Here is a 15,230-nt window from a genome sequence, read left to right as displayed (position 1 = left end):
GACACATCCTGGCCAGGAGGGTGGAAACCACCACCATGCGGCCTTTGGCCCACATATATGCATATGAATTTGATGACGACAGCGGCAACGATGTGTGATGTTGCATCGTGGTTGCACTTCCACTCGTTAAAGTCCCTGGCTGCGGGTGGAAATGGGATTACTAATTTTTGCAATTAAATGAGAGCGTAAAAAGGGGAAAATTACTTAAATTTTTGCACTAGCCTTGCAGCAGATTGTATGTGTGTGTGCCTGTGTTTTTGTTTGCCTTCGTTGGTCGTCCATTTGGGGCAAGAATTTTTTAATTAAATTTCAGCCGAGCACAAAGTGTGTGCTTGTAAACTGCGCAATGGCAGAAAAATATACACAAATATTCAACCCGATCTCTGGAACTCTGTGAATTAGCAGCTTTTCCAGCAAATCAATCAAATTACACACACAACAACACCGGACTTTAACGTACAAAAACCAGGCAACTAAAACATTAAGGGCTATATATGCAACAGTTTCGCTGGCGAATAAACAAAACAACCAAACATTGTGACTGAAATTGTGGCAACTGTGTCCGCGTGTATGTTTGTGATTGATTGGCAAACAAATTTTGACACTTTACACAACACCCACGGGGCAGGTGACCAATGTTTGTCCATCCAATTCGCACCCCCTCACCACCGATCACCGATTTCCATGCCGAATCCCATTCCCATTTCCATTGCCAATCCCGTTTGCCATCTCCAGTTTGTTGAGCGTTAATTAAAACTGCTGTAAAATGCACAAAAGCGTTGAGCAAACAGCAACCGCGACGACAATCGCAGGGGGTCATGTCAAGGGGGTTTTATAAGGGGGGTTTTGGGAGGGTTTTCTTTTTTTTAAGGGGGGTGCGAAAAAACGAGAACCGTGTGTGAAATGGGGTATATGTACTTGATAACTGCGCACATATGCAAACGTGATAACGCACAGCGGAAACGGAAATAAAAACAGCGCAAGATGAAAAATGTTGGACTGTGTTTAAAGTAAATAGTCTGGATTGATGAAAGTTGCATTCGAGAATTCATCAACAGGCATTTACTTCAACTGCAGTTTGAACGAAATGCAACAGGAAAATAACGAGTGCGCAGTGATTTTTGAAGTATGTTTATTTAGTACGCCTAAGATCTTGTTCCATTAGAGTTATTAAGTGTTGAGAAGTAGGAACCAAAGATATGATTTCCTTAAAGTATTGCTCATTTACCAAATATCGAAACAGCTAAAACATCATACAATCATACGGTTTATACAGATTTTCCTTCAAATTAACATATATTCAAAGGTTTTTTGAGGCTGTTAAGATGTTTTAGTAAATGAGCAAAGTACTTAGCATTCCTTTAAATAAAAATATTTATATCTTAGATATATACCTTCGTTATTGTTAAAAGCACTTTGCTTCAGGGCAATTTATAACAAATAAAAACCGAAATCATTTACACCGATCTTTATTCCTGACAGTGCGACAGGAGAACGAGCGGAACATCCGCGAGAATCTGGAGCGCACCTGGATGATGAGGAACCGCACCGAGTTGAATCTGCAGCGCCAGCAGATGGAGATGCAGATGCGGATGCAAGGCGTTCCCTGAGCCGAAGGAAGGAAGTGACACCGCTGCAGCAGCGCCATTTGCGACCGGAAGAGAGATGTCAGCGCGTGCTGGAAATGCCAACGGTTGGCAACAGGAACAACAAGTTTGTGGCAGGAAGCCGAAGGACCCTTCTTCCTGCAAGCCCCCCACAACTCCCCTTTTTCTCCCATGCCCCCCCAATCAAAGTTATGCGCACAAAAGCTACAAAGAATAACAGAAGAATCCAAGAAAACGAAACAAAAGAAATTGTTAACTAAAAAATACAAAATAACTAATTGAGGATGGAGCACTCCGAAGTGCTCGGCTAAAGCTAAAGTTAATGCTAATTGTAGTTAAGTCTGCCCGAGCGGAAATCACTTGTTTTATATCTAACTGAGAGGTAGACTCCACTTAGAGCAAACAAAATATAAAATCAAAAGTGATGAAGTTTAGTCAATAGTTAAAAACGTTGTTTATAGAGTTACTTCGATGGCATTTTAAATGTTAGATCAGGAACGTTCTGGTACTCAAATTTGCCCGCAAACAATTTATTCAGATTTAATATCACTTGAAAATGCGCCTAAAAGTATGCCATAGTAGTTTTTATTCCAATAAAATCCATGTACAAAACTAGTTTGTACTTTTTTTCACAGTATATATTAGGCATATTTTCAGGTGGTTTTAAGTCACTTAAAAATTCTAGGCTGCCCCAATATTACTTACTTTCAAATTTGTAGAAATACTGAGTTTAATAAATTCTTTTAAGATTTCAAAAATATTTAATATTTATAAGTTATTACTTTACAACTGCAAATCTAGTGGCGAAATTGTTCACCAGAACGGTCCTGATTGTCCTGTAATTATTGTGCTAGGATATGATCTAGTTGAGGCTGCAGGACGACGCCAATTGGAGGGAGCAATTAAGCGAAAGGTTTCGAGTGTTCAGTTGATTAGCCAAATGGTTTCAATTTTTCTTTAGCAGAGTTTTTACACCCCTTGGTTTTCCCACCCAAAAAAAGAACTCCCCTCCTGAATGGCGTCGACTGGGCAGCTGACGAGTGGAAAAAGTTGGTCAATAGTTACGTCTGAAACTAAGTTGTTAACTGAAAAGTACTCCTAAGTAAATGTTAATAGCAATAAACAACGGAAAAGTTTTTGTATCTCTTAGAAGACGTTGGAGAAGAGTTAGCTGAGGAGCGCAAGCCGAAGTATCAAGTATTCCAAGAACCATTTTGAGTAAAAATACGATTTTCATAGGTTAACAATAATTGTAAAAGCGCAGCAAAGAAACATTCAATAGATTTACTCATACTTGGAAAACACAACTTGTGCCAATGACAAAGAAAAACAAAAACCTACAAAATCCTAATGAGAACCTGCAGAAAAATGTGTGGCGTAGCGTAAATTAATAAACAATTGAATTATAATAACAAGGAAAGTTAGATAATTAGCGGATCGATGTGAAAAAAACTGTTACTTAAGTGCAAAACGAGCTTGTTGTCGAATTAATTTTTAAATGGATTTAAACTAAGTGAAACTAAGCTAAATGTTAAATGTTTTTTTAGGTGTTCAATGTTACAATTAATTTGTGGTCAGGCAGCCGAAATGAGGTCGAATTGATTGCCAGCCTTTGCCAAATGAATAATTTTACGAACCTGTGCTAACTCAGTTGCAAAGTTTAACGACAAAATTTAGCTTGAAGCAAACTTCTATCGGTTTCAGCCAACTAAAGCTTGAATACAAAGTTGTGAACGAACTTCCCTGTCCGCCCGTCTCCGTCTCCGTCTCTCTGCCCAATTACCAATTATCCGGAAATGTATTTTACATCGCAAATGTTTCCTAATATTCGCCCGAATGCACAAGGGCAATTTGATAGGTTTTTGGTTTCTGGCGTTAAATTAATGTGAGATCCACAGATAGGAATAATATTGTTTTGCACAGCTTTCACCTGCATAAACCTAATAAAGATACAAAGAGAAAATGGCAAAATATTTGTGGGACAAGCACACTATCTTTTAGCAAAATCTCTTTGTTCTTCTTTGAGGCATTAGCCCTCTAAAAATAATCAATAATATTTTTCAATGTCTACGAATCTATGCCAATATACATACATGTCGCTTACAAATTTTATTTATAATTTATTCTGTTAGTATACCAAGTATCTATATTCCTGGCAAGCGGGGAAGCAAAAGTTCAAGGATGGGCAGGACGAAAACAAATGGAAAGCTTTAAATTAGCTCAATAAATTGTAATCTTATACATTTAATCGGATCGTTGTTAAATGCAATGCAAGTACGTCAAAGACATGGACTCACACACCTCATTCAGATTTGTAAGATTTGCATTTCGGTCTAGGAATCAATTTCGTATTTGACCAGCCGTCAGGTCGCAGAGGCTAAACACATTCAAATTTAGGCAAGGAAACCGCAAAGGATACTTAATAATATAAACAATCAAGCAACACATTGTACTTAGTAATTGCATTTAACATGTGGGGCGGAGAATATTTACTAGGTTCGCATAATTGATTTAACTGCATGCTTATAAAAATAACGAAAGTAAAGGGGATATTAACTGAGTGGAGGTGAAGAGACCTAATTGAAACAATATAACTAATGTGTGTAATTACGGCTAGCTAAGTGTAAAAATGTAAGCTGAATTATTATACAACCAACTACAATCGAAGCAAGTAAATTGATGTAATTGAAATACTCGTAACGTTTTAGGGCAAAATACCAATGAATAATGGGCGATGACACAGGTTCAACACAAACACGCAGCATGAATAAATTAATGAATAACGAAATTATTTCTCGAGAAAAAATCAAACTTTTTAGCCTTTGAACGAGAGACTTTTGGTGCCCAATCCAGTTTGAGCAATTATTTACAAGTGAATACCAAAAAAAGTAACGAAACACAAAGAAAGACACTCACTCAGCAGAAGAGCCACACACACAGCATACGTATTGTAAATAGAACAACAAACCAAATGAGTAAATACCAAGTAGGTACATAAATTAATAATGTAAAAGGCTTATCCCAAGTAAATCAACATTAAATAAATTAACAACGGAAACGGAAATCAAACAAAAACAGGTAATACTTCAACTTGTGTGCAAGGAATCAACTTTTACTGTTAATTGTTGCTGGCAATGCAAAACGCAGAGCCAACCGAAAAACAAAAAACAAAAAACCAAAAACGAAAATTACAAAAATAAACCATGAAAAATGCAAAACAAATATATTTAAAAAACGCCTTCAGCGTTTTATTCATCAAGCAAGAAATGTTGAATCGAAAGAAAAAGTCAAACAAAAGCCATACAAGCGATAAATCAATTTGTGTCACCTGTGTAGTAAGTATATCTCAGTATTTGTAACTGAAATTGAAAAAGCGTTGAGGTGCAGGCTTCAACCACGGCGACAACAAGAAAAATCAAATGAAAATAAACTGAATTTACAAGTGGACTTTTTGTATTATTTACGACCATGCGGTGCTTGTCTAGAAATGCCATGTCCTTTGATAAGGCGAAATTTCTCCGGGGGGAGGGGCAATAAATCATAATTTGCGTTAAAGTAAGTATACATTTATCCATATTTTTATTGAACATTTTAAGAAAACAACTAGATTCTGCATAAGGCAATCTTACACCGAAAAAATATAATCAAAGACAAAAGAATTCTATGCTATTGAGAATTAAATTCGTCCCATTAAGATAAATAAGTGTTAACTTAATATTTTCGTAAGACTAACATTGGAACTTAGTGTTGTATTTATTTAAATCTTCTGAGTATTGAATTTAAACTCTGTTATATAATAACTGTAAACTTTTAAAAGAATATTTGTTGGTATTCATATAATACTTTCGTAACTATAAACTTAAAGCTAAAGTTTTGTATTAATTTTAATCCCCAAAATATAACATTTATATTCCGATGAATTTACTTTCGAATGAATAAATTTAAAACTCAGATAAGTATTAACATATTACATTTGAAAGTAAAAATTTTAAATAAAGTTAGTATTAATTTAAAAATCGCGAAGCTGCTCAGGGAAGGAATGTAAACGATTGGGCACTAGTGGATTCGTTACAAGACATTTCGGTTTAAAGTGTGAGTGTTAGGATCTAGTTGATCTATTAACACAAAATTAGTTAATATTCTTTCTATAAAAACCCAAACTAAAAAAAAAGTTTAAATTTGTTCACAACAATATATTACCCGATCACTGAAAATTATTTAAAAGATAAAACTAGTTCCTAGTACCTAGTACCAAGCGATTAATGGCATATTCAGATATTATTGGATTGCTAAATAAAAAAGGCATTTACACTTTAAAAAATTAGTTTTAAAGTTTAAGATGTTAGATTAAGCAATTTTATTGCGTTGTATCTTATGGATGCATGGTATCCATCCGATTTCCCCAAGGTAAGGCCGAAATTGTTGGAGCGCCCTCTCTTGAAAGCTTTTGGAACGATAGGTGAAAGCTTTGGGGCTGTCAGTGTGCCCCACCAGCACAAAATACCGCAGCCCCAACCGATAACTGGTGCCCCCTCGAAAAATACCAAAACCCCCACCGATGACTGATGACTGGCGCCCCAAAAGCTCCTCCCGCCAGCTTTTGCCCATCGATCGTCGTGAGCTTATCGGACTCGCGATCTGATCCGAAAAGTGGAAACAAAGTGAAGATAAATTAATAAGCAATTAGCCAGTGTAAATAGACTGTTGTCAGCCGACTTGCCGACTAGCCGAAGCAGCTGAGCAGATACAGATTGTTCCGCTGCAGCACCGCCCCGCGTGGAACCAAAATAAACAGGCGGCGGTGGAGAAAGGGGGCAGGGTGAAAGGGGTTGGAAAGAGGGGTCGCAGGGGGAGCAAGGGGAGCGGACAACGAGGCAGAAACAAAAGCACAAAACGGCGGACAGAACCAGTCGAAACAAAACAACAAACCGGAGCGGACGCACTCGAAAAAGCGAATAAAATTTATTTCTGTGCTTATAGTGTGTGCACATGTGTGTGTGTGTGTGCGTGCCTTGTGTATATTTAAACAATATTTAAAAAAATCATACGCCAGACGAAAAACGTAAAAACGTATAAGCGAAGATCATCTCCCCGCCGCCACAGCGAAGCGGAGCAGACAGATAAATAAAAACAGAATCGGAGACAAAAACAACGCGACTGTGACGCGGCAAGGTGCTGGAGGTCACTCGGCCCATTTCGCATAGCAGCGCCACCCCCAACCCCTTCCCAAGCATTTCCAGTTCCAGTTCCAGCCGCCCGCAAACAGCACGCGCGATCTGAAAAAAATTAAAAAAAATAGTAATAATAGAAAAAAAAACACACCAGCAAACTCACGCGCTTCATCGTTTTATTGCCCGCCCTCTCGACTGATAAACGTCCCGTTGATAAATACATATATCATCGCATCACACCAAAAACAAACACAGCAGCGCAGCAAACACCAATTATTCCAATAAAGCCAGCGCCAAGTGCGAATGCGCCCTCGGTTTGTATGCCATCAGCAGCACTCGGTGGCCCATTCCCACTTCCATCCCCTGTCTCACTTCCAGACCCATTCCCATACCCATACCCACTTCCAGCGCCATCCCAATCCCCATCCCCATCCCCATCACTTTTACGACGCCACTGACGTCGGCTATCGGCGTTATCGCACCGCCAACATGGTGGTGGCCGAGGGAGTTATGGACTCCGGATCGGGGATCGGTACGGGAATGGGAATGGGGCACTTCAACGAGACCCCCTTATCCGAGCTGGGCGTGGAGACCCGCTCGCAGCTGTCCCGCATGCTGAACCGCAAGAAGGTGCTGCGCTCCGAGGAGGGCTACCAGCGGGACTGGCGGGGCATCTCGGAGCTGGCCAAGCAGAAGGGATTCGTCGACGAGAACGCCAACAATCCCATGGATCTGGTGCTGATCAGCTGGAGCCAGCGGAGCCCCCAGACCGCCAAGGTGGGCCATCTCGAGAACTTCCTGGGCATCATCGATCGGTGGGATGTCTGCGACGATATCCAGGAGAATCTGGGTAGGTACTGCCTATACTTAACTTGTTCTAGATAGTTCTACGTAGTCCTTATCTATAATTGCAAATATCAATTTGAGTTCCATTAGTTTCAGGTTAAAGTTATCGCCCATAGATTATATTTTGATTAGCGGTGTGTCTGCGGGATTGACCAGATTAACTATCTTTAAAATATTGATTGTAAATCTTCTATTATTTAAAAAACTTTAGAGAAGTATATACAGTTCTCTAAGTAATAGAAATTTACAATCAATATTTTAAAGATGACTGACTAAGAATTAGATATATTCTTAGATACATCAGAAATAGCTTTATGATCTTTAATACTATTTGTAACAGATCAACATAAAATAATATTTCAAATATTAATATAAGTTATCAAGTGCCAATGTAAAGGATTACCTAGTTAGGAACTATCCTTCATTAATACATTAAAACTTGACGTATTAAGAAAACTGAAATTACTCATCTGAATTCTTTTTGAGTTACAAATAACGATTTTATTCTTCTTTTGGTTGATTCGCTTTTGGATTTATGATAGGAAAAGCCATTTTGTCATCGCACTTATAAGGATGTTGGCAACGATATCGGGTGTATGCGGAACGCATATGTATTTAACTTATCTGTGACGAATTTATCTAAATCAAACAATGGCTATCAATGAATACACAAATAAATTGACAACAATGGCTATCAATAAATACATAAACAAATTGAGTTATGATGAATACTAGATATGTAGCTACAAAAATAAAAGTCACCCACTTTTGAATGATTTATTTTTGTTCGCTTATTACTTTCAACAAAAGGTTTACTGGTAATACTTTTTGCTATCCACCTGAAAATACTAGTGTCATAAATGAAAATCTCCAGACAACAATTTGTTAGCTACAGTAAAATGTCCATCATTTAAGAATGTTGACTGTTTAATTATTTGCACAAAGGGGATTCACCTGACAAAAATGGTAGCCATCCATAAAAAGTCTCGGAGCAGACATTTTTGTTTGGGAATGTTTATTTGTATAGAAATATTTGTTTTGGTCGAACTTTTCTATGATCACATTGTATGGAAAAACAAATTAAATAGCTGAGAAGGTCAAAGCTGATGTACGAAAAGCAAATTTATTGCAACACGAGACGAATTTTTAATACAAATTATGGTATTTCCTGTACTCCAAAAGCATTGGAATTCTGTCTAATTAGAATTTTCAATTGTACAATAAAAATTAAACATAAAACATTGCAGTCATCTTTTTAAGTATTAACTGGTTGAATCTGGAATATGTGATTTATAACTAATTTGGGTTTGACTCATTTAAGGCAAAATATGTTTAAATATGAGACATATGTCAGATATAAAAGCAGATTGTTTTTGTTGAATTCCAAAAAACATATTTTTAAATTCAGAATATATAAGTATTTTGTTTATCAACTAAGAAATGAAAACAGTTCTAGAAATATCTATATTGTTTAGAAGACTTACAGGATTTTAGGAGTTATAAATCTTTTATTATTAGATATTAGTATTATTAGTAGATATCATTATTAATTTATAATACTCCACTACAGCCAAGGACACCCGGCGCTTTATTACAAAGCAGGAGCAGCGGCAGACCTCTCTGGTGGAGGCGTGTCCCCCGCCCCCTAGCGACTGTTTCGAGACCAACAACAACTACAGCAGCAACAACAACATCACGGTGGGCCAAAGTGTCCAGATCCTGAGCGACGAGGACCAGAGATGTGTGCAGATGGGCCAACCGCTGCCCAGATACAATGCCTGTGTTCTGTACGCAGAGGCAGACATCGATCATGCCACCGAGATCATGAATAACCTAGAGTCTGAGCGATACAATCTCAGGGTGAGTGGGATCTCTTGGGTGTTGTATCTTCAAACGAATAACCGATGAACATTCCATGACAGCTTTTCCTGCGCCATCGCGACATGCTAATGGGCGTACCCTTCGAGCATGTCCAACTCTCCCACTTCATGGCCACCCGCTGTAATCACCTGATCGTCGTGCTCACAGAGGAGTTTCTTCGGAGTCCGGAGAACACGTACCTCGTGAACTTCACCCAGAAGATACAGATCGGTGAGTAGCTACTGCGCCGTTCGTAACTCAGGGTCGGCAGACCACATAACAAGTTACCCGCTCTGCTCTTTCGTAGAGAACCACACTCGCAAGATCATACCGATTCTGTACAAGCCAGACATGCACATACCCCAGACCCTGGGCATCTATACGCACATCAAGTACGCCGGGGACTCCAAGTTGTTCAACTTCTGGGACAAGTTGGCGCGTTCGCTTCATGATCTGGATGCCTGTTCCATCTACTCCACGCGACAGGTGCAAACGTAAGTGTTGATTTTATATTAAACTTTTAAGGTTATAGATAAATAAGGTTTACAAATGACTAACATGAGGAGAAATTAATTAAAGTCAATTTCTAAAACCCAACAATGCTTTATAGTATTCACACAAAATTCTTAAATGTATACCAACTGCTAGTAAACAAAATATATAAGCAAATAGCACCTACCATATGAGCGATCAGCCTAAGAACGAACTAGCCGGAATTTTTATTTAATTTCTTGTGTTAGAAAAAGATACTTTTATGTTTTTAAGATAAATGATCGGGAAGTAATACACTGCGTATGAGTAATATACTTTTAAGGAAATACAAAACGGAAATATCCTTCATTACATAATAAAGCTGCTAGAAATTCTTAGGGTATTATCAGAACTAAACGATAAGACTCATTCCAAAAAACCTTTGTATCATAAGTAATGCTAAAAATCTCTCCCCACAGACCCTCGCCGGTGGAGGAATCGGCTCCCCAGCGGGTGACCACGCCCAGCATTCGGATACAGATCAACGACAAGGATGTGACCGACATGCCCAACTTCAAGGTGCCAGAGGCGGAGACCACCATCGTTTCGGTATCCGGCGATACCGGTTCCCCCCTGCCGGAGCACAAGCCGAAGAAAAAGGATCGCTTTTTGCGCAGAATCACGCACAGTTTCGCCAAGACGCCGAAGAATGAGGGTGGCAGTGCAAAGACCCTGCGGCACGCGCACTCCGTCAGCACCATAAATGTCACGGAACGGGAGAGGACACTCAGTGCCAGCAGCTCCAATATCTCCACCACGTCGGAGAGCAAGAAGAGCTTCATCAAGTGGCAGCCGAATATCCTGAAGAAGGCCCTATTCTCCCGATCCAGCAACAAGCTGCAGACGCCGGGTTGAGAGATCCTAGAGTTAGGATAGCCATTCATTCGATTCCTGGATTCCGTGTCGTGTGCCCAGTCTAGTTGCGGCCAGAAAGAGTCGCCAACGTCGTCACCCTCCACACTTAGTGATAGTCCTTAGCCTAATCCCTATCAAAGTCAACTAACTTAATATACTTAGACGCACTTGTTAACTTACAATACATAAGACAACAACGAATAAAGACAATACCACGTATACGCACAAATGTATCACAAAGCACGCATAGAGGACCAAAAACGATACGATATGCTCTATATATGTATACTGTAGGCTGTAGATTTGATAAACAGACAAATTGGCAATTGCGTTGAGTGAGGTTAAATGCGCGACACTGCTAATCGAAGTGCTCAATTAACTGTTAGTCACGCGTTCGATAAGTGACTTACTTAATTAAATTATCTCTGTTCTCGCAACTCAGAACTCAGACCCCATCTCGGATGAGTAATGAGTAATGACCATATATAAACTATATGTACGTATCATCACATTGTAAATTGCTCAAGCAGTTCTAACCGACTGCCAGCAATAGGTAAACTGTTTGTTTTGGGTACCGCCTTGGGCCGGTCTCCCATGTGATTAGCCTTACTGTTACCGATTGTTACTTGATTGTATGCCCGATGTGCACTGAAAACACACACCTAATAAAAAGCAAAGCGAAGATTATCAATACAGTTCAGATACGTAATCACATAAAACAAAGGCATTGACTTTTTTTGATGTATTGACAGTCTTTGGCAGTGCGTTTCGAAATCATAAGGGGTCAACAACCATAGTAAAATAAATATTATTATTTAAAATACTAAAACAAGACCCGCTCAATGTCGGGCATCGATCGCTAGAACTTCGACCTTCGCGCCACGCGTCATTTATGGTTATGAAACGCACCGTGACCGTATCGGAAATGATCTCGCTCCAGTTGAGCGGCAATAAACTGTTCAATGTTTGGCTCAATAATTTATTGTTGGATGTAGACAACCTTTAGTTCGTTTATATGGTTAATAAACATTGCAGTTCATGTGTGAATCCCCCGTATATTTACATACAGTTCTGCGCATACATACATATTGAGTGGAAATGTTTATCAAGATCAGTTCCGGTTAATCTACAAGACAGTTCGAATCGGTTTAAATTTTTGTATTTTTTTTGTTTTATTTATTTTCTGTTTTTTATTGTTTAAATCGTTTAATGTTTTAATAATAGCTCCTCGCTCACATTCCTCACTTCGCCTCTTCCTGCGTTTAATTTCGCTCTCTGTGTGTTACAATTTACACTGTGAACAAATTTGTTTTTCATTTTAGCCTTACTGCTTGAGCTTGTTCTTTAAACTTTGTTTTTTGTTTTTTGTTTTTCTGTTTTGGTTTTTGTTACTTTTTAATTGAATTTATGTTTTGTTGTTTGGTTGTTTCTCTGCTCAATGTTGTTTTCATGTGAGTGTGTGTATTTATATATATCGATTTATATATGTTATTAATTTTAATCTGTCGTTTGTTATCCGCTTAGCTTGGTTTTCCTTTGTTAGAGTTATTTTAATGATTTCATTATCGTTAACAAAATTAATAAAAACAGTTTGTAATTTGTTTGCTCTTTGCTGTATGTATATGTTAATTGATCAATTTATTCGTAATTCGCAATATTAAAACAATGTAACGCATGATGTTGCATCTTCTGCCTCGACTCGCGCTCTATGAGTATTATTTGCAAATTGTTTCGTAGCTTAATTAATGCCTCTCTTTTGGGGATGTCTTACATTCGTTTCGACTTGTTATTCATCTTATAAATCTAACTGATTGCATTTACACAGAGTGTGTTCGACGACGAGTCTGAGTGGAGGGGCAGGGCAGATCGGGGCATGGGCCTCGAAGTGGAACTGGAATCTGGTAACTGGTAACTGGTAACTGGCAACTTGGACTCAATTCGGGGGCTCAGGATCGGAATCGGGATCGGGATCGAACAGAACCTAACTAACTCAACCGGAACCAAGGGTCGTGTAAGTGTCTGTTTGTTCTTTTAAAGCGTTATCTTCTATATTTAAGTGTTAACAATGATTATGATTATGGAAGTCAGCTGAAGAAGTCTGTATCGGTTTGGAAGTTGAGTTATCATCGTATTGCGAGTTCCCGTCTTATAACTATGTTATGCTGCTTGAGTACGCATAGGTATTTCCGAATCACCTTCCTCAATATCTATAACTCGACTCCCCTCCCTCGTACTCCGTCCTTTAATCATACATACATACACATGGAGATATATTCATCGTCGTGTTTTGGGTCGCTTGCCGCTTTCGACTTACTAATAAATTAAAACAACGCTAATGAATCTGTTTTTCGCCTCGCTAATTGTGAATTCTCGTTTAACGTTCTTCTTCATCGCTTTGCTCCTCCTCATTTCTAACTTTTCGTTTATTATCGTTATCAATCAATTATCAATTTCAATTTTCATTTATACATACTAGGTTTTCATTTAATTTTCTCGCATCAATGCTTTAGATTTGTGCCTTGGACAAACGTCATTTAAAAATCGCTTTCTTTTTTTCGCTTTTTATTTCCGTATTACATTAAAGTTAGTTTTTGGTTTAGAGCGCAATACAGTATTGGTTGAGCTCAGCATTGTTTAAGTTATTTAACCATTTTGCCTACTACTCAAGGTGTCTGAGGATCTGATGGAGCAGCAGAAGTTTCGAAATCAAATGACCATAGATCTTATCCAGGACAGAATGACGAGCCACGTAGACCAGCTACGACTGCTCTTAACTTTCTAAAGGGACACTACAGATAATGTAGGAATAAAATTCAGAAAAATGTCTACTATAAACATAGAAAAAAATTCTTGATTGAAGAACAAGACTATCTAAAGCTAGGAATTTTAAATTCAAGTTTGAAATATCACTTTGGAAACTCTTTTCAAACGTTCTTGTATGATAAAATATTACAGAACTTAGAGTTAAGAATTTAAAATGTATTTTTGAAACATCACTTTGAAAACTGCTTATAAACTATCCTACCAGATGAAATATTGCAGAACTTAAGGTTTTCTAACACTGCCAAAATGTAATTAGTATGGATAACTTTAAAGACAACTTAAGAACTCTTTTTAACAGTTTTAAAATGGTTTAAGTATTAAGCCATATTTTTTTAAACTTTGAAACTCGTTGTTCTTGACATCGAAAACATATTCTTTACTTCAGAAGACCAATCTTTTGAACGTCCTGTGTCCCAGAATCCTTAAAACTACTGCTCTATCATTTTACCCCGATTGCTTGATACCCGTATGGAACAGTCACAGTTCCGGAAGTTGAAAGTCTAAGCCAACGGATGCAGATGCAGATGCGAATGCTAATGGCGATGTTGGCAGTGTTTTCGCTTTACGCATTTGTTCAATTACAATTTCGATTGCGATCGTGTGATGTCTTCTGATAGATACTCCCAATGGATCTACGGCTGATTTTGGAGGCCATGCGGGGGCGGTCTATATCTACTACACACATATTTTAGTCTGTTCGTCGGGCATTTTGCGAGCATCGAGCATCGAGCCTCGAGCATCTTGCTTATTGTTTCTATTCTCTGTGTTTAATTTTAACATTGTGCGCGATTTTGTTGAACGTTTGACAACACTACAAATAACGGCAGTTTTACATGCTGATGCGGATGATTTGTGGAGTGTATCTTTTTTTCGGGGGATAAATGCAACAACATTAACAAATAATAGGCTTCAAACAGAGAGTTGCGCTATCCAGGAACTATACAAATGCTGGGGTGGGTCGAAAAGCAAACTGAGGAACTCACTACATCATAGGAAACGAGAGACCGACTGAACCTATCAGTTAGAACCCGTCATCTTTTTCTTTTCTGGCAACAACAATTTATAGTCTCTGTTATCTATATCTCTTTCACAACTTATAGTCTTTGGGTTTTAGATTAGATTTCCTGACTCGAGTGGCAGTCTGTGTGTGGGGCTATCCAACTAAATAAGGCTATTTTGGCACACAATCACAACGGAACACGAAACATCTATTGTACAACAACGATAACAACACAGGGATGGGTGTTCGGGCGGGGATTACAACTGATCTATGGGTTGAATTTCGGGGAGTTTGAATTCGAAATGGATACGCTGAGCAGCTGACTATAAATGGTGAGCGAGCTGTAGGGGCTAAATGCTTGGTTTTCGAAATGGTTGCTACTATGCTACAAGCCTGCCGCTTCACCGTTTACAACCAGCTTCGCTCCTTCGTTTAATGTCGGTCCCCGTCTATGAGAATTATGGCCTAAATGCTACAAAAACTGCGTTAACATGGTTCGCGCTTGTTGCTGTTGTTGTGGGCGTGGGTGTACGTGTG

The 15,230-nt window shown here is 38.6% G+C and overlaps 2 protein-coding genes across 8 annotated transcripts in view; both read left to right on the top strand.

Annotated features, from left to right (window-relative positions):
* Positions 1-4,841, top strand: part of LOC108009354 (uncharacterized) — an 87,002-nt gene extending 82,161 nt beyond the window's left edge. For 4 of the 7 annotated variants that reach the window (XR_005013845.3, XR_005013846.3, XR_005013849.3 and 1 more), the window contains one exon: positions 1,483-1,612. Coding sequence is in view for 3 of the 7 variants with exons in the window: in XM_017073655.4 (XP_016929144.2) it covers positions 1,483-1,610 (128 nt within the window). In the remaining 4 variants the exon portion in view is untranslated. Of the gene's footprint in view, positions 1-1,482 lie in introns of all 7 variants that reach the window. The other 3 variants (XM_017073655.4, XM_065863268.2, XM_017073654.4) reach the window with 1 other exon arrangement.
* Positions 4,842-6,457: 1,616 nt separating this feature from the next.
* Myd88 (myeloid differentiation primary response protein MyD88) lies at positions 6,458-11,565 on the top strand. The gene is made up of 5 exons (XM_017073595.4): positions 6,458-7,628; positions 9,195-9,484; positions 9,547-9,715; positions 9,792-9,978; positions 10,435-11,565. The coding sequence occupies exons 1-5, from the start codon at positions 7,082-7,084 to the stop codon at positions 10,868-10,870; spliced, it is 1,629 nt and encodes a 542-aa protein (XP_016929084.2). The 5' UTR covers positions 6,458-7,081; the 3' UTR covers positions 10,871-11,565.
* The last annotated feature ends 3,665 nt before the right edge of the window (positions 11,566-15,230 follow it).

Source organism: Drosophila suzukii, chromosome 2R (genome assembly GCF_043229965.1).
Source record: "Drosophila suzukii chromosome 2R, CBGP_Dsuzu_IsoJpt1.0, whole genome shotgun sequence".
NCBI lineage: Eukaryota > Metazoa > Arthropoda > Insecta > Diptera > Drosophilidae > Drosophila > Drosophila suzukii.
Note: the sequence above shows the minus strand (reverse complement) of the source record. Positions and strands in the feature narration are given on the sequence as shown.

What these genes read in the sequence shown, in the direction of transcription:
- Myd88 (XM_017073595.4), top strand. Translation starts at nt 7,082, where the DNA reads ATGCGCCCTCGGTTTGTATGCCATCAGCAGCACTCGGTGGCCCATTCC. An exon ending in CGATATCCAGGAGAATCTGG is followed by an intron (nt 7,629 to 9,194) that starts GTAGGTACTGCC and finishes ACTCCACTACAG; the next exon opens with CCAAGGACACCCGGCGCTTT. An exon ending in TCCACGCGACAGGTGCAAAC is followed by an intron (nt 9,979 to 10,434) that starts GTAAGTGTTGAT and finishes CTCTCCCCACAG; the next exon opens with ACCCTCGCCGGTGGAGGAAT.